Below are 22,854 nucleotides of genomic sequence, written 5' to 3'. Positions count from 1 at the left end.
GCAATCTCACCCCATTATTAGAGTCAAGAGCGTTTAATTGTCATATGTTGCAAAACCCAATAATTAAATTCTTACTTGCAGCAGCACAACAGATTTGTAAACACAATACCCAATAGAAATCATAATAAACAAAAACATTCAATAAATTTAAAAAAAGCATTATCATGCAAAACAAGCCCAAAGTCCCTAGTCCAACCAAGGCAGTTCGTAGTTTAGCAGTGTCTGTAGTGTTCAATAGCCTGGTTGTTGGGAAGAACCTTGACTGAATGGTTTTCAGACTCCTATACCTTCTTTCTGATGGCAGAATCATAATCAAGATGACGTGGGTCAGTAAAGCTGGCTGCCTTTTTGAGGTAGTATCTCCTACAGATCCCTTCAATGGAGGAGGGGGAAGGTTACACCTATCATGGACCGCACAGGTCCACTTTTTGTAGTATCCTTTGCTCCAGGGCATTTGAATGGCCGAACTAGGCCTCAATGCAACCAGTCAATATGCTCTCTACCATACACCTGTAGCAGTTCAAGAGAGTATTCCTCAACATACTGAATCTCCTTAAGTAGAAGTATTGATGAGCTTTCTATATGATTGCATCAATGTGCTGTGTCCAGGAGAGATCTTGACCCTTTCCCACCAACCCACCAATGAAGATACATTTGTGGATACTTGGTCCTCTTCTTCAACAATCAACTCCTTGGTTTTACTGATGTTGCGAGCATGGCTGCTGTTCTAAAACCATTCAATTAGATGATTGATCTCCTTCCTAAACTCATTACCTATAATTCACGAACAACAGTAGTGTCGCCGGCAAATTTATAGAAAGCGAGCAAAGCAGGGGTCTGAGCAAAGTCTTGTGGTGCCCATGTGCTGATGGATATTGAGGAGAAAGTACTGTTGCCAATTTGTACCAATTGCGTTCTATTGATGAAAGAGGTTGAGGATCCAGTTGCAAAGGGATGTGCAGAGACCTAGTTTTATTGTCCAAGTGGTTTGGTGCAGAGTAGAGAACCAGCGAGATTGCATTCCCTGTTGATCTATTGTGTCAATAGGCCAATTGTTGTAGGTCCAGGTTCTTGCAAAGGTAGGAGTTATTATGAGCAAAAACCAACCTCTCATAGCACTTCATCATCACAAACGTTAGTGCCACCAGTCACTACACATTGAGGCATGACTTCTTGGTATTATTGACGTCCTTTTAAAGCAGAAGAACTTCTTACATTAATAAGGAGATCATGATGTCCACAAACACTCCAGCCAGTTGGTCCTTGCAGGTTTTGATAACGCGAAAATACAGTCCTCCAAACCAGCAAATTCATGGTTAATCTCTGTAGTCTCCAGCAAAATTACATCCATCCTGTGGTGAACTCACATCAGGCCTATAGTGCAAACAACTAACCAACCAGAACAGCAAACAATATACCAAGTCCTGCCCAATCAGTGTTTCCCCATTCAGCTCTAATGCTGTAACAGCATAACTCTATATTCTGCACTCTGGTATTTTTCTCTTTGAACTATCTTCTATATTCTATGCTCTAGCCTATGAATGTCATCATAGCTTCTTCACTATTCGTTCTACCCGTATAGCCACTTTCAGAGAAGTAGACTTGAAACCCAAAACATTTCCGTTCATCAACATTCCTTAGTTTCCCATTAACGACGTGTATCCTTTTCCCAAGTGACTTCTCAGATTGGATCATTCAGTTGTTGGAATTAAATTGCACCCGCCAATTCTCTGCACAACTTTCCGACTGAGCTATACGTTGCAAAGACCAACTTCCTCACAATCTACAACTCTGTCAATTTTTGTATAATTCACAAATTTCCTAATTCTACCTCCTTCCACATTCAGATCCAAGTTGTTGGTATATTTCAACGGTCCCAGTAACAATCCTTGAAGTACATAACTGGTCACGGGCTTCCAATCAGAAAAGCATCACACCACCCACCATCTGCCAGCTCGCCTTAGATCCCCATGTGGCTTTAATCCTCCAGACCAACCCACTATTTGGAATCTTGTCAATTGCCTTACTGAACATCAATTTAAACTACATTTACCACCCTGCCTTAAATCTTTTTAGTTACCTCAAAAAAAAATTTGTTTGGGACTAGATTGCCACAACACATAAATACTGACCATCCCTGTCTTTTCAAATATATATTAATCCGTTCCATTAGAAATTTAGTCATTGGTTACATTTCTTGATCTCAGTTAAAGTACACTCGGCTCCTACTACAAACTCAACTAGTTGGACTGGCAACAGATCAGTGAGGATGGACAACAAATTTCCAAGATTTCTTGCACCAATTCAAATGTAATGATTTTTCTTCAAGAGTTACAGATTATATTATCCATGAACACGGTCATGGCTAACATAATCCTGTTCATGTTCGCCATGATCATCATCATACCAAGCTCCATTATAACATCGAAGGAAGACACAAAATGCTGGAGTAACTCAGCGGGACAGGCTGCATCTCTGGAGAGAAGGAATGGGTGATGTAGAGATAAAATGTAGTCGGAGACAGTAAGACTGGTGGGAGAACTGGAAAGGGGAGGGGATGAAGAGAGAAGGAAAGCAGGGGTTATTTGAAATCAGAATGTTCATACCGCTGGGGTGTAAGCTACTGAAGCGAAATATGAGGTGCTGTTTCTCCAGTTTGCGCTGGGCCTCACTCTGGCAATGGAGGAGGCCGAGGACAGAAAGGTCAGATTGGGAATGGGAGGGGGAGTTAAAGTGCTGAGCAACCAGGAGATTAGGTAGGTTAATGCGGACTGAGCGGAGGTGTTCAGCGACATGATCACCGAGCCTGCGCTTGACACCTGGAACAGCAAATACAGTAGATGAGGTTGGAGGAGGTGCAAGTGAACCTCTGCCGAGGTCCTTGGATGGAGTCGAGGAGAGAGGTAACGGGACAGGTGTTGCATCTCCTGCGGTTGCAGGGGAAGGTACTTGGGGAGTGGGTGGGTAGGGACGAGTTGACCAGGGAGTTGGGGGGAACGGTCTCTGCGGAAAGCAGAAAGGGGTGGAGATGGGAACATGTGACCAGTGGTGGGATCCCATTGGAGGTGGCAAATCCATTATAACATCGTCGTAATATTAATCAGCCAATTACAAAATCATCAATCATCTCTCTCCTAATGCCACCGGGTTAGAAAATGTGTGACTGCATTTCTTGAATCCACTGAATATTTTTCATTTCTATTTATAGTGCACCATGTAGAAACAGGTCACATAAAGCAAATACACACATTTATTAATATTTAAAGTAATTCATCAGCATGTATATATGCCAAAGTTGTAAAACAATCAATTCTGAGGAATGAGCAAAGTGGAGAAGAGCTGGGAGTGGAGGGAGAAGGCAACCATATGCTTTATGTTTGGCATTACTGACTTGGAGACAAAAGATCACCATCAAATTTTTCACAAACTAAAAAAAAAACACGGTTGTCCTTTTTTGCGGAGTTTTGTGTTATAATAGAGCGATTGTTTCTCCTTTTTTTTCTTTTCTTTCTAGGGTCTATTTCCTTTCTTTACTTCCTTCTCTAACTTCTTCTCTAAGGGGCTTTCTTTTCCCAACACTTTCCTGCACCTTCACGACTCTTGCTCACTTTCCTTACTTCTTTTATTTCTACCTTTTTTAAAGCTCGAAAAACGAAGTGGTACAACAAATGTAATAAGATATATGTGATGTGTATTACTGTAAATTACTGTACTTCTAATAAAAATCTATGAAAGTCCACATCAGCCAACTTTAAACATTAGAACAGACGATTAGGAATAAAACAGCAGTAAATCCACATGTACTTCATCTATCAAACTTAGTTTCACATTTCAACTTTTTTTAAAAATCAGTTTGAACATTTAATGTTCCGTCAAGAATTCACAAAACAGGACTAGACTACTCCTACTGCCAATTTTATCAATTTCATTTAAAGCCAGCCAGAAGGTCAAAAATCTTTATAACAGTGCTTAACTATTAAAAGTTATGGCCAAAAAGGGAGACCTTTACTTCTTCAAAAACGACATTGTGTAATCCATGTTAAACATCTCCTGTTTTTGCAAAACAGTACAGAATGCAAGTTACCCTCAGATCCGCGAGCAAGGCTTATCACAAGAAAGTGATAAACCAGGCAAGTTGGCATACCTTTCTACACTCAAAAATAATCTTGGTACATAGACATGATAGTACAGGTATTAGATTGCATTTTCATTAAAAAAGGAAATCACACAGGAAACAATGTACTGAGATCATGTCAACAAATCATTCAAAAACATAATTTGAAAATACTTTCACATGCATCTTATCACAACAATAAGTCACAATTCCCAATTAGCTATGTGCCTAAATTTATAGCCTTGACCAAACTTTATAAAATAGCAGTTTTAATTTAAAAATTATTTTAACAAGGTATTCCTCAGAAGCCTAAGCTTTAAGATCACATAGGAAAGCCGCCATTGTCAGATTTTTAATAATCAACATGCAGACATAATTTGGAAATTATTAAAAGCAAGACTGAATGAGCAAAATTTGCCATTGATTGGTTTTACCCATGAAACGGCAGTAACAAAGAGTAACCAGCTTTCATGGTTCACAATGATAATGATGCAGGATAAAAGATCAAGTATCTGATGGAGATGTTAAGTGATAATAGTTAAAAATTCCATCTATGGTACCAATTTACCAACTACTATTTTAGCATAAAATAAATTATGATATCAATTAATGCATTTGGAAGATTGTGTCAGAAGAATAAAGATAATGGTTTCAATTCTAAAGTCAAGGAGAACTGTTCATTACAGACCGTATATACCTGAAGTGTGGGATTTATGTTTTGTGGGAAGGTTAACAATAAGAATTTAAATAAATTTGACAGCTTGGAACGTTACAGAAAGGAGAAAGAGTAGAGGCCTTCTATGCAAAAGAATGTGAAAAGAAAAGTTCAGAAGTGGAGCAGGCACAAAGTAATCAAATTACTGAAGCATAGAAAATAAGATAGTGAGCTGCTAGCATAAAATGTCACAAGGGATTGTGGTTCAGTTACAATAACAGAAGCTCGAATCAAAGGAGAGGATTGGGACTATTTGACTACAAGGGACTCAAGAAAAACAGGAAAAGGAAGAATTGATGCAGGAGGCTAGCAGTGCTGTTAAAATTATTCAAAAATGGAAAGTGGTGATGTAATTGAGTACAACATTTGTAAAATAGGTTTTATGTTCAACTATTCCACTTATACAAGTCACCGATATAAGGGAGCCAATTTAAAGGCAGATTAAACAAAGATGTAGGAATCAAGAGTATGATCATGGCAGGCTTAAATTATCCCATTGCAAACAAGTATGGTAACAGCATAAAGGGAAAGGATGAGTGGAATATGAAATTTGAGTAAGAATCTTCTTTCCAAACCAAAGAAAAAGGAACCAGTTCTTGATTTGGTTCTGGAGAAGGAAGTTGGGACATGTGGACCATGTTTCAGTTCAAAGGATTTATGCCACAGTGGGCAATATCACCGGACTTAGAAAACTTATGTGAAAGTATTTAAATAGAAAGGGGCCAGTTAATTTTGTAATGTGAAAAAAAGATCAGTTAAATAACAAAAATAAGAGCAGAGAGTAAAGCGTGTTTTTTCTATAGACAAGTGGTAAAAGGGTAGTCAAAGAGAGTACAATGAACAAACAAAACGGTGTTACGTGAATATTTCAGTTGTTTTTCAGTAATCAAGTTGGAAAACATCAGAGATGAATGGAATCTGCATAGGTTCTGGCCAAAACATTCAATCTTCCCTGAATATGGGTGTAGGGCCAATAACCCACATGAATGAGGCAAAATCAGAACTGAGCTTATAAATGGATGTCAATGACGAATTGCATCTGACAACTTGAGCAAATTCTGATTAAAGAGGATTTTTGATGGTAATATATTTGATAAGAAATTTACATAATAAATTTTATCAAAATTAAAACCAATGGGGTTAAAGAGATAGTGAGAGCAAGAATGTAAACTGGATAAGGAACAAGATGAGATCAATGGTTAGCTATTTTTCAGATTGTAGGACAAGGTCCAATACCAATTAAATAGGTTACATGAACTTGTTCCTTTGAAATGACTGCCAAGTTAAACACAAATTTCTGAAAATAATGAATGAGATGAATGAAGGCGGCACTCAAAGAACGCCCACATGATGATAGCATGTGATCCACGGAAAAACACTACATTCTCTGGATTAATATTAAAAACAATATCACATAAAACTCTGTTGCAGCAAGAATTCTGATAGGTACAATTCCTTAATTTTATCATCCATTACCAGTTTTGGTGTGGGTGGAGAAAATACTGCCCAAATACCGAAAGCCTCACTTGACAATTAACTGAGTGGGGGACGAAAATTTCCAAAAGACCATTTAAAAAAAATTAATGTTGAGTGCCTTAAAGCAATGGCAACAATACACAGTCTACCAATTCTGTAATTTCTCAATTGAACTTTACTAAATGCTACATTTTCCAAAGAACATTCAGTACAATGCAAATGCCATTTCTAAATAAAATATTTAATGGTTGTAATAATCCATTACTGTGGATAATATCAAGTTGCATGCACAAAAAACACCAAATTTAATGTCCAAGAATACACCAAAGCCATGTAAAGACTGAATATTGATTCAAAACAGTTAATCAACAGATCAACATCAAGCAGAAAGTACGATTAGTACATTACATACTGCATCAGCTTTGTTTTTTTAAATAAGTTTGTATTTGCACCCAGCATGGTCATGGCATACAGAACAGATATCTTGCCCGAGGTTATCAGGACATTTTCACAAACAAGAAACCTGATTAAAAGCATACTCACTGTATACTGGACCGTGGCTACTGCTGCTTGAGGAGGGTAGATACGATCTTCAATAGTCTGCTGTACAGGTCCTCTGGCAATTCTGTAGTAAAATGGGGTGTTAAGGAAAATTGTATGTTCAAGGAGATCTTTTTCAGTTCTATGACTGCTCATTACAGCGCTGTTCTTTCCAGCTGTAATCATATGACTCTGCTAAATCGGTCCTGCTCCCTGATGACGGTAAACCAAGTCTCCATGGTCATAGAAGTTGAACGTTCAACTCTGTGCAAATACTGCACTCACTCTGGTAACCTGACCACAGTGCAACTGAATGCAGTCATCTTACTGGATTAGTGCCAAAAAGTCAAATATCTGGCCATCTGGTTAAGTAGTTATAGAATATAATCATGCTATGTTTTCCAACACATACTCATACGCATTTGGTGGTACAAACAATGTATCATTTTTGGGTTAATGTTTTTTTAAACCAAAACATTTGCAAAACTAGACCAGATTTGCAATCCAAATAACTTCTCAGGGACAAATGCAACCGAATAATTAATATTTTTAGTAATTCAAGATAACATCAAAGCTTGTTAATAATTTACTCCCTGAAAAGATTTCTGCCACACAGGTCAATAATGGTCTAGTTATTTAAGATGCAGCATAATTTCTTAAAAATCATCTTAACATCCCACCATCATTCTTGGAGATAGTATTAAAAAGCTGATATGATTGACTGAACCAGAAGCACAAATTATTTTGTAGATATTCACTGGTTTGCAAAATTAAATTAACACAATTCAAATACACTAATTTTGATGACCATCTTACGGACAATTTCGAAATGGGCTTCATTTTTGAAATAATTATTTGACCCCATTGGCTCACAGCTCCAGTGACTAAAGTTCAATCTTGTGCTGTCTCTGTGGAGGTTGCTCATTCACCCTGTGACTGCTGGGATTTCCTTCAAGTGCTCCACCTTTCTCCCACATCCCAAAGGTACGCTTGTTCATGGCTACTGTTAATTACTCATAATGTTCGTGGGTGGTTGGAGAATCAAGCCCAAGTGCAGCACAATAGGTTAGTTTGTTTTAGTTTTTAGAATACAGCATGGAAATCGACCCATCAGCCCACGCCAACCCAAAATCATATGTTCACACTAGTTCTATCCTATTGCACTTTGCTCATCCATTCTCTACACATGAGGGGCAATTTATAGAGGCCAATTTACCTACAAATCTTTGGAATGTGGCGGGACACTGGAACACCCAGACCAAACCCAGGCAGTCACTGGGAAAACATGCAAACTCCACAGACAGCACCCAAGGTCAGGATCTAACCCGGGTCTCTGACACTGAGGCAGAAGCTCAACTAGCTGTGCCACTGTTATGAGGAAATAACTTGGGAATGGGATTGCTCCGAGGCTTTATAGATTTATTTGGCCAAATGACTTCCTCCTAAGTAATTAGGAAATATGAGATGTGCATTATTGCTTTAGGATTTTCCTTCATATGCTAATTATGCTAGTTTGATTAGTTGAGACAGAACAGCAAAAAAAGTGCTCACAACTTAATGTATGGTACTTCTAATAGATCAATTCTTGACTCCCATTTGTCACCTCAAACTTTTGGGAGTTAAAATAACTGTAGAAATTATGCAAATTTCCTTTGGTTGCAGTATTTGTTGCAAATAAAGCCTCAGCACTGCAGGGTGAACACAATCCCTTTACTGGGAAAGTGTCAGAAGATCTCTATCCTGCTGTTGCGATTGCTTCAACCTTGTCTGAAAATATGTGCTTTGGCTGGAAGCTGAAGACAACAGTTGTTTCTTTACTGGAACTGAGCATTCAAATCAAAAGGAGGGCAGCAACGTCCAGAGGGAAAACCTACTCACAAAAGCCACATAACCACTTTGTGTGTGCACCATCACCAAATTCTTTCCAACCCGTTATCATTTCCAAGCTACTTCCGTGCTATACACTGCATCAACTTCTAAACATGCTTTACATTTACAATGCTCAAAACTAGAAGTTATTAACAAGTTAATTTAGAGGCAATATGCAGATATTTCCCCCAACAAACTCCACTAGTGTGCTGGATGAACTGCCCTTCACAAACATCCAAATTATGCTCAAGATTTGTGACTGTCTCGTTGAGTGCATGATGTCAAAATGCAAACAAGTTTGTACCTTAACCACAAAGACTTACTTTTATCGCAGAAATTGATAAACAAGTCGCTGCTCATTGTTCATGCAAATAATGTGACGCCAGTCCCACTAACTCATTGTAAAAACTCATTAGAATACAGAAAAATACTGATAATCGATTAGTATCTGAGCAGCCAGTAGTTTCATCTACTGCCTAGAAAAGAAATACAAAATTTGTTTTGCCATCTCTTTCAAATGAATTATGATGTAATTTCCCAGCCCTGACACAAGATACTGAACATCCTTAAGATTCAGTATTTTATGCTGTAGAAGCTCAAATCATCAGTGGGACATCATTTTCCTTTACAAAATATGAACAAGCAATTCTTCACATAATTGTCACTGGCAAAGATGAAGATGGTTTGGTAATGCAGCAATTCTGTAGCTCCACAATAATCCTGAATCTTGCTGAAAGACATTTGGCTGAACAGATACTCGTTTCATACCTACATTTTCTTCCTTGCTCTCCAAGTTGATTAAAAAACTAGTATATTTATTAAAAGGTAATTTAAAACCTCAAATTAAATGTCTGTGGTCCTGCAATTTTCAGCTACAAATTAAACATGCTCAATCCTGTGATTTTAGCAAGGCAGCAAAGTAGTTTGCACTTCTATCAAATTTTACCTATATCCTTTTGCATGCCATTGTCCCCATGTTAATTTTCTTCCCTTGAATAAACAGTACAACACTGGAATAGTTCATTTGGCTCACAATGTCTGTGCCAACTATGATGTCAGTTTAAACTGCAATTTTGATTTTTAACCTCAAAATTTTACAGCATATACAAGCCAGGCATTTGTCCGTGTTTATTTACCATCTCTTGTTAATAGCTACTTCTACCCAATGCGTTTCAAAACCAGCTTAAAGCCTTGTCTTTATAATAGTGCAATATCCACATGTTACAGCTGACACCAAGGTCACACCTGGGTTGCTGGAGTCGCAGACCGAGAGGAAGGTCGTCAAATTATACGGTGGGATATAGATCGGCTACAGAAATGGACAGAAATATAGCAGATGGAGTTTAGTCTGATCAAGTGTGAGGTGTTACACTTTGGGTGGGGGTCAAATGCAAAGGAAAATCTAAATTAATAGCATGCCCCTTCACAAATTGATGTACACAGGTATCTTGGGCTCCAAGTCGACAACTCCCTGAAATTCGCAACACAAGTAGATAGAGTAGTAAAGACAGCATATGGATGCTGCAGCTTAATAGGACTTTTGGAATATGCAATGCTGTAGTCATAGGACATAAGTCATAGGACTTTAGTTAGGCCGAATTTAGAATATTGCATACAAGTCTGGATGCTCAGTTACAAGAAGATGTGGAAGCGTTGGAAAGGGTGCAGAGGTGGTTTACCAAATGATGCCTAGATTATGGGGTCCTAGCTACAGGGAGTGGTTGGACAGACTTGATTTATTTGAGATACAGTTGGAACCTTATTCCCAGGAATGAAAAATCAAATACTAGAGGGCATAGTTTTAAAGTGAGAGGAGCAAAGTTTAAAGGAGCTGTGCAGGGCAAGATGTATTTACATGCCTATCTATTTATTTATTTATTTATTTATTTATTTAACCCAGCGGGCCGTGAGCGCCTGGAACGCGTTGCCAGAGTGGTGGTGGAGGCAGATATGATAGCAGCATTTAAAAGACTTTTGGATAAGCATATGGATATGCAGTGAATGGAGAGATATGGATTATGTGCATGCAGATAAGAGTTGGTCTTAGCATGACGTTCAGCACAGACATTGTAGGCAAATGTCCTGTTCTTGTGCTGGACTGTTCTGTGCTCTATGAATTATTCCCACAATTCTCAGCACAAGTACGGGAGCCTTCGGCCCACAATGTCTCTGCCGAACAAGATACAAACTCTTAGCTGCCTGTACATAATCTATATCCCTGCATATCCATGTGCCTATCCCAAAGTCTCTTAAATGCCACTATCATATCTGCCTCCACCGCAGTGCATTCTAGGTACTCCCCACCCTGCGTAAAAAAATTGCTCCGCACCACTTTAAACATCGCCCCTTTCACCTTAATACTATGCCCTCTAGTATTTGATATTTCCATCGTGGGAAATGTTCTGGCTACTTTATCTATGCTTTTCATAATTTTATATACTTCACTATCATGTCTTCCCTCAACCCCTGACTATCCTGAGAATACATTCCAAGTCTGTCCAACGTCACCTTGTAGCTAATGTCGCCTAATCCAGGCATCATTCTGGTCAACCTCCTCTGCAAGCTTTCCAACGCCTCCACATCTTTCCTGTATTTGGGAGACCAGAACAGCATGCAACAGTCCAAACCAAAATACGGTCAAGTCCACTTTTTAATCGCAATTACCAGATGGATAACTTATAATTGCAGCTTTGAATCAATGCACACATTGCTTTCTTTGCACTGTCAGAGCTTTGGGTTAGACATGGGAAAATATCCATCCAAACGATTGTGGTCCACAGACTGTATGTTGTGCATTCCTTGTTTAAACCAATTCAACTTGTAACACCAAAAGAGAGAAACCCAAGAAAACACATTAAATTATATTAATGCTATCATTGTTGAACACAAAAATAAATTGCTGAAATTCTCTTTTCTGCAGTCATTTGATACAGGGTTATCACAACATAAATACTTTAAAACTGTTGCAGATCTGTGCCACAAATGATAATCTGGCTGAGGAGGATTACTGAAGGGAGGTCAGCAGAGATGCATACTTTCTTCGAGAAAGGGAAATTAAACAGAGAATTTTGCACACAACAAGTCTGCTAAACTGTACGGTCAGACGCATTCAGCAAGAACACAACTCAGTGATCTAAAAAAAATTGATCAATAAAATTGTGTGCAATTCCTATTCCCATGTATTGTGGGGAATTCAACAGTGCTGAAAATTTCAAACAGACTAAGTTGTAAAGGAAATCCTGAAGTATTTGTTTATGCAAACACAAGTTTTTCTTCTGGATTCCTGCAACATGTAGTAACAAATCATTGCATAAATAACACTGATGTATGTAGCTCTGTCCTCAGCAGACTTTAGCAAGTGTGATCATTAGGGAAAGTACTCATTTAGTCTGCTGATAAAGCTAAAACTTAGCCCAACAAAAATGCTTTGGAGATAATAGTTGGACATTAAACATCCTTACAATTAGCCAAACAGGATGGAGATAGCACAAACAGAAGGGAAGGTTGTATCAACCAAATTGTCATAGGTGTTCATTTTGGATTATACAAAACATCCTGAGTGATTGCGATGGTGAGCTCTAACTAAAAATCATCTAGAGTTAAAGGTTAAGAAATATTTTGAGTTAACGGATAGCTTGCAAGGTAATTGCTCACCATTTGACAGCAAAAGCGAGTAATGGAGAGGCTGAGTGGAATAGGTAGTTAAAGGAAGGAATTATAATTAGGGATTAGGGCAGAATTTCCTGTATTCTGTACAAGTATAACACTTTTAGATTTTATCCAATTCATTTAGAAATATTGTGTAACACCATTTGTCATATTACTTGTAATGTTTATATTTATATTATTTATTTATCGAGTTTGGTCAGACTTTAAGTTCCCAGCTGCGCTGCTCTGTGAGCCTTAATTAGTTTCCTCAAATCCAGATGGGTTCAAAGTGAATAAGAAGGAACTGCAGATGCTGGAAAATCGACAGTAGACAAAAATGCTGGAGAAACTCAGCGGGTGAGGCAGCATCTATGGAGCGAAGGAAATAAGCAACGTTTCGGGTCGAAACCCTTCTTCAGTTCAAAGTGAACTTTGAAAACAATAGTAAGAAAGAGTGACTGAAGTACCCTTATCTGATCACATTCCACCTACACCTCATCCAAAATAAATGTGTCGTAATCACAGCCCAGGCTCCAATTCTGGACTATGATGAAGGGACCGGGTAAAGGTTTCACTCTGACCATGGTATCTTCCTGACTCTTTGAATGACAAGGTTATTTTCCTGAATTTTTCTGGAACAGAACTATCTTCGAGAATGATGTGGAGGAAGGATAAAACTAAGATGCTTTTGAGCAGGTATGCCCTCCATGGTCCAACTGTGATGAACACATTCTGCTATAAAAATCCAGCCCAAGACTCCAGGGTGACATCCGAGATGAATATGTTCAGACTATTGTTTCACATGGCAATGGATATGGGTTAAATGCAAGCAGGTGGGACTATTGGAGATGGGGCATGTTAATCGGCATGGGCAAGTTGGGCCAAAGAGGCAGTTTCCATTCGGTATGACTGAAAAATGAGCAGTTTTCTTTACGCTGCAAAATCATTCATGAATCCAGTGAAAGATGTCAGAATATCACCAACTGAAAGCCAAAGTCCACTGACACATTTGCAACATAAAAACCAGCGGGGAAAATTGGTGCATGAGACTGGGCTCAACTTTGTTCAGGCTACCAGGTTAGCCCAAGGAGCCAACTACATTGCACAAAACCCCTCCTGATCATAAAAACGACTAAGCATGATGGTTAGACTTGCCGTCGTCTATTGTGTCAGCTGTTTTCTATTTACATTATTACCTCACCGGTTGATTTTCTGCCTCTGGAAAAAGACAACATCAAGAATGTGACCGCTCTACAAGAGGTGAAACAAATCTGACCATAAGAACTAGGGGAGGATTTCCCTCCAATCTGCTTTTGGAAAGTTCTTGGTCCTCAATTTTCTCAACCACTTGCTTCCCATTTGTGACAAGATCTTCCCAGAAACACTGTGTGGTTTTGTTCATCCTGGGCACGGCCAATATGATCTTTATGGCCAAGCAAATCCAAGAAAAGCATCACAAAAAAAGTAATGGACTGCTCCTTGCCTTTATTGACCTGATAAGATGATTAATTCCTTAAGTTATAAGGTTCCATTGATCATCTCCAACATCTTGACTCAGCTTAAAGTTTGTTACCATGCTGCTGCACTACAATATGACCTCCACTGTCCTGAGTGAAAGATCCAAGATTGACATATTCCACATCCAGACTAAGATCAAAAAAGATTGACATTTACAAGCTTACCATCACCCACCACGTTTGAGAAGATCTATCACCCGTTTTCAGTGTCTGTTATTAACTGTGCAGAAAACTCATACCCAAAAACCTTCAGATGGACACAAAATGCTGGAGTAATTCAGCGGGACAGGCAGCATCTCCAGAGAGAAGGAATGGGTGACGCTTCGGGTCAAAACCCTTCTTCTGACCCTTCTTCAGTCTCGACCTGAAACATCACCCATTCTTTCTCTCCAAAAATGCTGTCTGTCCCGCTGAGTTACTCCAGCATTTTGTGTCTATCTTCAATGCAAACCAGCATCTGCAGTTACTTCCTACCCAAGAACCTTCAGTTTGTGGATACCTGCTGTTCACTTTGAACAAGATCATCAAGTTATGCTGGATCTCTTAAATGGCTTGTGGCCTGTCTTTGACTACCACCATCTCAAAAAGGCTTCCAAACAGCCTCCCAAGATCAGCTAGACATCGCTCAGATGGACCAGCACTGTACATGGAGCACTTTTTTGTGCCTTGGCAGTCATCTCCCCCATCGTTTAGTACAGTTGACCCAGTGCCATTGTTGCTTTCTTCATTAGAAACATAGCAACGTAGAAAATAGGTGCAGGAGCAGGCCATTCGGCCCTTCATTGTGATCATGGCTGATCGTCCCCAATCAATAACCCGTGCCTGCCTTCTCCCCATATCCCTTGATTCCACTAGCCCCTAGAGCTCTATCTAACCCTCTCTTAAATCCATCCAGTGATTTGGCCTCGACTGCCCTCTGTGGAGGCCAACATTCTGCAACAAGTATTACGAGAATTTCAGAAGTCCAAAATCTTGTCTTGCAGGGCTGCCAACTTGATTCCCCACTACTGAAGCAAAAATGTGGATGCTTGACCAATGTCATGTTAAGATCCATAAGGACTTTCACCAGGAGCATTTGCATTGCATCCTGTGGATTTAATGGAAGGGTCACTGGAACAGCAAAGGCATCCTCTAAGTATCTGCAGTTGTTCATTATTTCACTATGAAACTGCACCGATTAACATCAAAGCCTTGTTCTTGAGAAATAAACAATGCAAGGTCACCTCATCCACATTACTGAAAACCTTCTCACTCACAAGCTCACCACTGGTCAGAACATGGCCAGAAGCAGAAAACCATCAACAACAATGGTTTAAAGGGACATGCTGCAAACTGCTCAATGCAGTGCAGGCAGCACTGCATTGAGCTGACCTCATTAAACCAGAACCCAGGAATAGTTTATTTAAATTGATTTTGTGCCTTCTGTTCCATTAAGGCACACGCCAGTTTAAGGCCTAACAAGTCAACGGGGACGGATAGCAGCAGGTGAAAGGGACAAATGTGTGCATCCGTGCCCCTGAGCAACAACATGCCCCAAATGCCGAAGAATATGTTCATCCAGAATTGGGCTCCTGACAGATGTCAGGCTCGATCTTGAGGAACCATTTCAGTCTCCGGTCTCTTAACTCCAATTGCAATGGTTGTGCAGTACTACAAAGAGAGGTAGTTTTGAAATTGGTACTCTTTAATAGATCAATTTCTGCTCACATTTTATATTACTTCTCATATATCATTATGACAAAGGAGTCCATCTGCATCATCGACTTTGCTGGTTCACTAAGCAATCCCATCGTTCCCATTCTCCTACTTATTTAACTGAAACCTATTCTCTCTCACATGCCCATTAAGTACCTTGATTCCCTGCCCTCCTCTCCTCAGCCATCAAACAGCAGCTAACTAATCTAACATGAATATAAAACAAAGTGGTGGAGGATCTCAGTGGGTCACGAGTAAGCCTTTAGGATATTACAGCACCGGGGGAATCCCATGCAGAGACGGAGAATGTCCAAACTTCACACAGATGGCACCAAAGAACAGATTCAAACATGGGGTCAGTGGAGCTGTGAGACAGCTGCACAATCTGCAGTGCCATTGTGCTGACCTCATATTAAACGTGATCCCATGGGTTTATTTAAATTGAAGTTCAGTTCTTATATACAACAGCATTTCACTCAAACATTTTGTCAGGAAATATTTTCAGTTTAATCAGCAGGCTAGTAAGAAGGCAAAATGTCACCTTGGTGAACAAAAAGCTGTGATACTTGAATTCCTTGTCAAAATTGCTACATGCAAAACAAAGTTATCTGAGAAAACAAAGTTAGCTTAGAAAATAAACTTTCAATTTAGTCATGCCTCTAAGTTTATAGTGTGGCCAATTTTGTGTAACAGTCCATGGTTAGAGTTGGGACTGAGGTAGGGAAGGGAGAGAAGTAAATAAAAAATGGAATTACTGAGAGCCATCTTTGAGATCTAATTATTTTCATAATTAAACTACTGCTTTCTCAGTTGTAGAAACTGTCAGTTTTTCACAGCTTCAACTCCCAATAAATATGAAGTTATGAATAACAATTATAAATTTGAATCTCAATAGGTTGGGGATCTAAAATATAAACTAGAACAAAAATTCTACAAAAAAAGTGACATTAAGTGTCCAAAAAACAATAACTCCAACAAACAAATTGGTTCTTTGCTGTTGACTAGAAGTCATAAGTGAAATGAGTTTACAACATCCCGAAGCTGCTAACTGGCACAACTTTGTAAAAGAAATGTCCCAAATTTACAACTTGTTTTAGCTGACCTTCGCTTTGGCACAAAAGCCAAAACAGCACAGCTTTAGCATTCTGAAACCATTCAGTCCTCCAAACAAGGTCTCACTAATATACACAGAGCAAGACTATCTTATATCTGACTCCATCATCCCAGCAATAAAGGACAACTCCAATTCCTAACCACAAGCTGTACCTGTCTACTTACTTCCTCGCAGCCAGAAGCCAGCCCTCTCTATTAACTGACACCGTCTAGTTTCTCAGTTTACAAAATATTACTTTTTATATTCTCCTACCATAGCGTGTAACTTCACATTTTCTCATATTATGCTTCAGTTATTATTTTCATGCCCACTGATACAGTGTGCCCACTTTTTCAGATATGCTGTATTCCCCGGCCAGCTTAGTTTTCCAAACTTGGTCTCATCAGCAAGCTGAGAGGAAAAGACGATTTAATAACACCAGCCTTTCACACAATTTGTGATTGGCCCCAGGAAAAATATCAGTGATATTTAATGTGGTTTGCCAAACTGAAATTAACTCATTTACTCTGGTCTTCATTTTCTGTTGAAACAGAGTGGTGAAAACAGCATATAGTATGCTTGCCATCATCAATTGCGACATTGAGTACAGGACATGGGATGTCATGTTACAGTTGAACAAATCGTTGGTTAGGCCAAACAATATTATATACATTGGCGAGACCAAACTTAAACTCAGTGGCCGTTTCGCTGAACAGTTGCGCTCGGTCCACAAAGGCCTACTGGACCATGAACCATTTTAACTCCCCTTCCCATGCCCTTACTGATCTGTCTGTCCTGGGCTTCCTCCATTGCCAGAGTGAGGCCACATGCAAACTGGAGAAACAGCACCTCATATTCTGCTTGGGTAGTTTATAATCCAATTGAATTCTCCAATCTCAGGTAACCTCTCACAACCCCCCCCCCCCCCCCCCCCCCCCCCCCCCCCCCCCCCCCACCCCCCCACCACCGTTTTCACCCCCAAAACACCCCTCCCTGTGCTGCATCTGGTCTCCCACTTATTTCCCCCCACCACTAGCCATCCCACCGGCCCACCAATGCCCCGCCCTTGGTTCCACAAACCTTAACATTTCAGAACTTTCGTGTACCCTCCTTCCTCATCTCCATCCATTATTCCAACCATCTGCCTTTAAACCACCATCACCTCCCACCCCCAGTCGACCTATTACCTGCCTACACTTGGTCCTTCCCCCGCTCCCCCCCCCCCACCCCCTATTAAGTCTGAAAGTCTGAAGAAGGGTCTCAACCTAAAACGTCACCTAGCCATCTTCACGGGGATGCTGCCTGACTGGCTGAGTTATCCCAGCACTGTGTCCTTTGGAGTACTATTTGCAGTTCTGGTTGCCATACTCCAGGAAAGATGTGTTCAATCTTGAGAGGGTGGAGAAAAGATTCACATGAATGTTGCCTAGGCTGGAGTGCTAATTTATAAGGAGAGATCTAATAGACTGGGAGTGTTTTCTCTGGACCAAAAGACGTCGAGGGAAGATTTAATGGAACATAAGGAGCAACCTTTTTCACATGATATGGAATGAGCTGCCCTTGGATGCGGTAGAAACAATTATAATGTTTAAAGGGCATTTGGACCAGCACATGAATTTAAAAAAAACCCTCAAAAGAATATGGAACACAGGCAGGCAAATGGAAGAGTGTAGATATCATATGGGTCAGCAAAGGACAAATTTCCTTGCTGTATAACACTATGAATCCAAAACCTTTTGGGTGAGACCTTAAATGCATTTTGAAAATCTAATTATAATGCTTGCTCCTCCTTTTCTATCCTGCAAGTTACATGCCTCCAAACTTTCAGATTTGTCAAACACAATCTGTCCTTCATAAAATGTTATTTGCACTCATGCCTGAATGTTATTTAAGTCTTGCTACATGCAAAAATGAACTACTCCATTTTGTAATGAGCTGTGAATGGAATTGAACATTAGAATATTCTATAAACATCCCTATTTCTGATCTCACACTGAATGGAATGTCTTTGAAGAAGCAGCAAAAGATGGTTAAGCTCAAAATACTGCCCTGAAAAATTCCTGCAGCAATTTCTGAAATGAATGACCTTAAAACACAAAAGAGACAACCATATCCCTCTATGCAAGATATTCCTCTAACCAGTGGAGAAATCCCATTTCCCGACCCCTTGATTCAAAATAGCCTCAGTTGTTTTATCAGGCCTTTCGGTGTCACTTCGTTAAAAGCTGCTTGATGTTCAGATGAGTATCAGTGAGCTTGGTTCTTGGTTTCTTGGTCCTCCAAAATATTCCAAATTGAATTTAAACTGGAGGTGGTGAAGGGAGGGCTTAAGCCAGAAAGGGTTATTGGGAAGAAAGAGCTACTTTAAATTTAGTTGCATCTGGTTGGGTAACTATAGTTGGGTGGAGATTATTCCATGCTTTAATTGTGCGGGGGAAGAACGAATTGCTGTATACATCTGTCTTTGTAGCTGGGATCACAAATTGGATCGAATGCCCTCGTCTGCTCCTAATTGGTTTGGGTTTGGTGTAGGTCTTGTAGTCTATGTCGAGGAGACAAGAAATAACTTAATAAATCTCATCTTTAACATTTAAATTGTTGTTATATTTTAAGTCATTCACATTGTAAACTTTAATAAATCCTTTTTCCACTTGCTATGCCTGCGTGTTCTTCATCACAATGGGAACCTAATAGGCAGGAATGGCTGCGCTGTTGGAGAGCCACTAAGAGTTGGGAGGAGGTTGAGGGGAGATGGATTGAATGCGTGAGGGGGGGGGGGGGAATGCTGATCATTACTAAATCAAGTAACACATGACAGCACTGGTGATTGTACCTTCTAGCAATTTGCTGCTGTAGGAATAGTCAGACTGAATTTGTCCCGATCTTTGAATAGGACATAAAATAAATTTACACGTTTCTGGTCAGATGCAAATGCCAGTAGAGTACAGGAAAAACCTCATTATTGGCACTCTGAAATTGCTTTTTGATTACAAACATTCATGACTAGATTCAGCTTTGCTCCATTCCATTGGTTGAAAGATCTCTTTCATTGAACAAACCTCATTCCTACAACTGATCATGTGAACCTTCAATGCACTCCCAATTTCATGAGTGAATCTTTCCTTAAATAGGGATGCCAGATATGCTAGTTGCATTCTCATCAGAGCTCATTTTAATTTACAGTCAGACATTCACTTTTGTACTCAAATCTTCGAGCAATAAGGGCAACCATACAATTTGTCTTCCAAATCATTAGCGGTGCTGACACATCAAATGTCAGTAATTCAGGTACGTGGACATCAAAGTCCCTTTGAACAGTCTTTCCATCTCTCACCAGGGCCAGAGTATTGACTGTGAAGTCCCTGCCCTGGTTTGACTACCCAAATTCACACTTCACACTTATCAAAAGTCTTGCTGAGGTCCATCTAGATGCCGACTATGGCCCTGCTTTCGTCCACCTTTTTGGTTACTTCTCCAAAAACCTACGCAAATTGAGACACAATCTCCAACATACAAAAACTTACTGACTATCCCCATTAACCCAACAAATGCTTGTACATCTCTTCCCTCAGACACAGATGTAAACCCGACTATAGCAACATAACTAATGTTGCTATGAAGTAATCAAAAAGCAAAAAAATACTGCAGATGTTGGAAACTGCAACACAGAAGAGGTCAGACCTCCACAGCTAGGTTAGACCTCCACAGCTAGGTTAGACCTCCACAGCCTTCTAATCCTCTAAATTCCAATCTCTAGGTTTCTCTGGCTTCAATGCAACTATTCTGATAACACTGTTTTCACCCTTTGCTTTTAAGATTTCTTCCTTCATCTTTAACAATAGCATGACCACCACCATTAGGTGACATGGCTCTCAACTGCACCTTTTCCATTCCCTATAATCCTTTCAACAACTGAAATTAAAGACTTCCTCACGTCCACACCATCCTCTAGTCTACACCCAATGGAACATCTGCCAAAATTATCACAATTTGCAACATATGCAACCTTGATGCAAATTTATCAATGTGTAACATTACCTCAGTATGTCCTCTCTCTATAGATGCTGCCTGGCCTGCTGGGTTTCACTAGCATTCTTTATTACTGTAGATTTTTCACAACTGCTAGGTTCTCTATCTTGCCTCCAGTATTATTTTATTCTCTATTCTCATTCATCTTCCAGTTACAGTTTTCCTATCAGATTAGTCGCAATTAACATACCTTCACTATCCTCTCCAAACCAGTACCAATACGTCCATAGACACAAAAAGTTGGAGTAACTCAGCAGATCAGACTATGGTCTGAAGGGTCTCAACCCAAAAGGTCACCTATTCCTTTTCTTCAGAAATGCCGTCTGACCCCTGTTACTCCATCTTTTTGTGTCTATCTTTGGTTTAAACCAACATCTGCAATTCCTTCCTGCACACCAACACGTCCAGTATCCTTCTTCCACGGACTCCACCATATCACAGATCATACATTCTCTCCAGTCCTGTTTCTCTGCAACGTATACACATTTGTGATTTCTAACTTTGCTACTTTTGATGAGGTCATCAATCTGAAAAGTTAACTTTTGCCTGATTTGCTGAGTACTTGTAGCATTTTTTGCTTTTAATGTTGTGAAGTATAGCTGGAGTATAATGACACAAAACCATTTTCAGCTTCTAAGTAGAATGCTTCATAGCAACATAAATCTGTTAAGGAATCTAACTTTTGGTATACCCAAAGTTACTATTCAAGAAAATAATTCTAGTAGCTCATTAAATGTAAAATTGTCAATCACTACAATATGCTATCCCATAGGTTTTTTTTTACATTTTCAAATTTACAACTCAAATATTGTCAGGTAACAGCTGTTTGCATAATAGAAAACAAGGATACAATATGCTCTGGTAGGTGCATAAGCATGTCACACATTTACTTGTTTTGGTTTGAAAAAGACCAGCAAAGCATTTACTACAATAAGGAAAAAAAACTGCCCAAGATTCTCTCTATATAAAATGTCCACCGTTTTCTACCATCCTCCCCACCCCCATGCGTCCCCATCTTCCAACTCAGTATCTCCCTCAGCCAAATCAGTTTTTGTAGGAGACACAAATTATGGAGAACATTACCAGAAGAATGAAGCACTGACAAAAAAGGATTTAAACTTCCTGGATTTCCCATGCAGTTTACCATTTCCTTCTTAAAATTAAATTCATGCAATTCCACAAAGGTTAAAAGGCATAAAAAATAGTGGAGTACAAATGAAAGTATTATTTCAGTTATTAAGTGAGAATAACCTCTAAAAGTTCAGAGTGAAGTCTTAAAATCCAGTCTTGAAGGTTAAAAATAATCCTAAATTAATTAATTAACGTTATTCTTACATTTAAATGTATCCAATATAATAGAAAGATGCAGCATGGAAAGCTACTAGGCTCATGTCTGTGTTGACTCTCTATAAGTTTTTTTCCAATTCTCAGCTCCTATCAGTGCTACAAAGCTTTCCCTCTTTAAGGATTAATTTAATTCCCATCTGAAAGCTATTACTGAATGTGTTTACCACTTCCGACAGCACATTCCAGATCATAACTCTACATTCTTTTGTCAATTAACTCAAATCTGTATCCTCTGGTGACTGCATCATCAGCCAATGGAAATAGTGACTCCTCAGAGTCAGAGTGATACAGTGTGGAAACAGACCCTTCAGCCCAACTTGCCCTCACCAGCCAACAATGCCCCAGCTACACTTGTCCCACTTGCCTGCGCTTGGTCCATATCCCTCCAAACCTGTCATGTCCATGTACCTGTCCAACTATTTCTTAAATGATGGGATAGTCCCAGCCTCAACCACCCTCTCTGGGAGCTTGTTCCATATACCCACCACCCTTTGTGTGAAAAAATTACCCCTTAGATTCCTATTAAATCTTTTCCCCTTCTCCTTGAACCTCCTTATTTACTCTAAAATCTTTCAACCTTGATCCTATTAAATCTTCCTACAACTATTACTCACTGACTAAAATTTAAATTCTATTTTTAATGTTCTGATCTTGTTATTGGTCAGAGTATTATAACTTCTCAGAAAACAAATAGGAGTCATACATATCTCCCCTCTCACCCGTGCCTCTAGTTTTAAACTCTCCCACAAAAAGGAAAAAGACACTCTTGCCCCTCACATTTTATAAATCTCTATGATGTCCTCGCTTAGCC

At 39.5% G+C, this 22,854-nt stretch overlaps 1 protein-coding gene across 23 annotated transcripts in view; it reads right to left on the bottom strand.

Annotated features, from left to right (window-relative positions):
* The window catches only part of eif4g3 (eukaryotic translation initiation factor 4 gamma 3), a 201,987-nt gene that overhangs the window by 164,158 nt on the left and 14,975 nt on the right, over positions 1-22,854 (bottom strand). For 22 of the 23 annotated variants that reach the window (XM_033048034.1, XM_033048037.1, XM_033048035.1 and 19 more), the window contains one exon: positions 6,849-6,930. The exons of the other annotated variant lie outside the window; for it this stretch is intronic. In XM_033048034.1, coding sequence (XP_032903925.1) covers positions 6,849-6,930 — 82 coding nt within the window. The remainder of the gene's footprint in view (positions 1-6,848; positions 6,931-22,854) is intronic. 23 annotated transcript variants of the gene reach the window in all.

The sequence above is a fragment of the Amblyraja radiata genome, chromosome 31 (assembly GCF_010909765.2).
Source record: "Amblyraja radiata isolate CabotCenter1 chromosome 31, sAmbRad1.1.pri, whole genome shotgun sequence".
Classification (NCBI taxonomy): domain Eukaryota; kingdom Metazoa; phylum Chordata; class Chondrichthyes; order Rajiformes; family Rajidae; genus Amblyraja; species Amblyraja radiata.
This window is presented reverse-complemented; position numbering and strand designations above follow the sequence as displayed.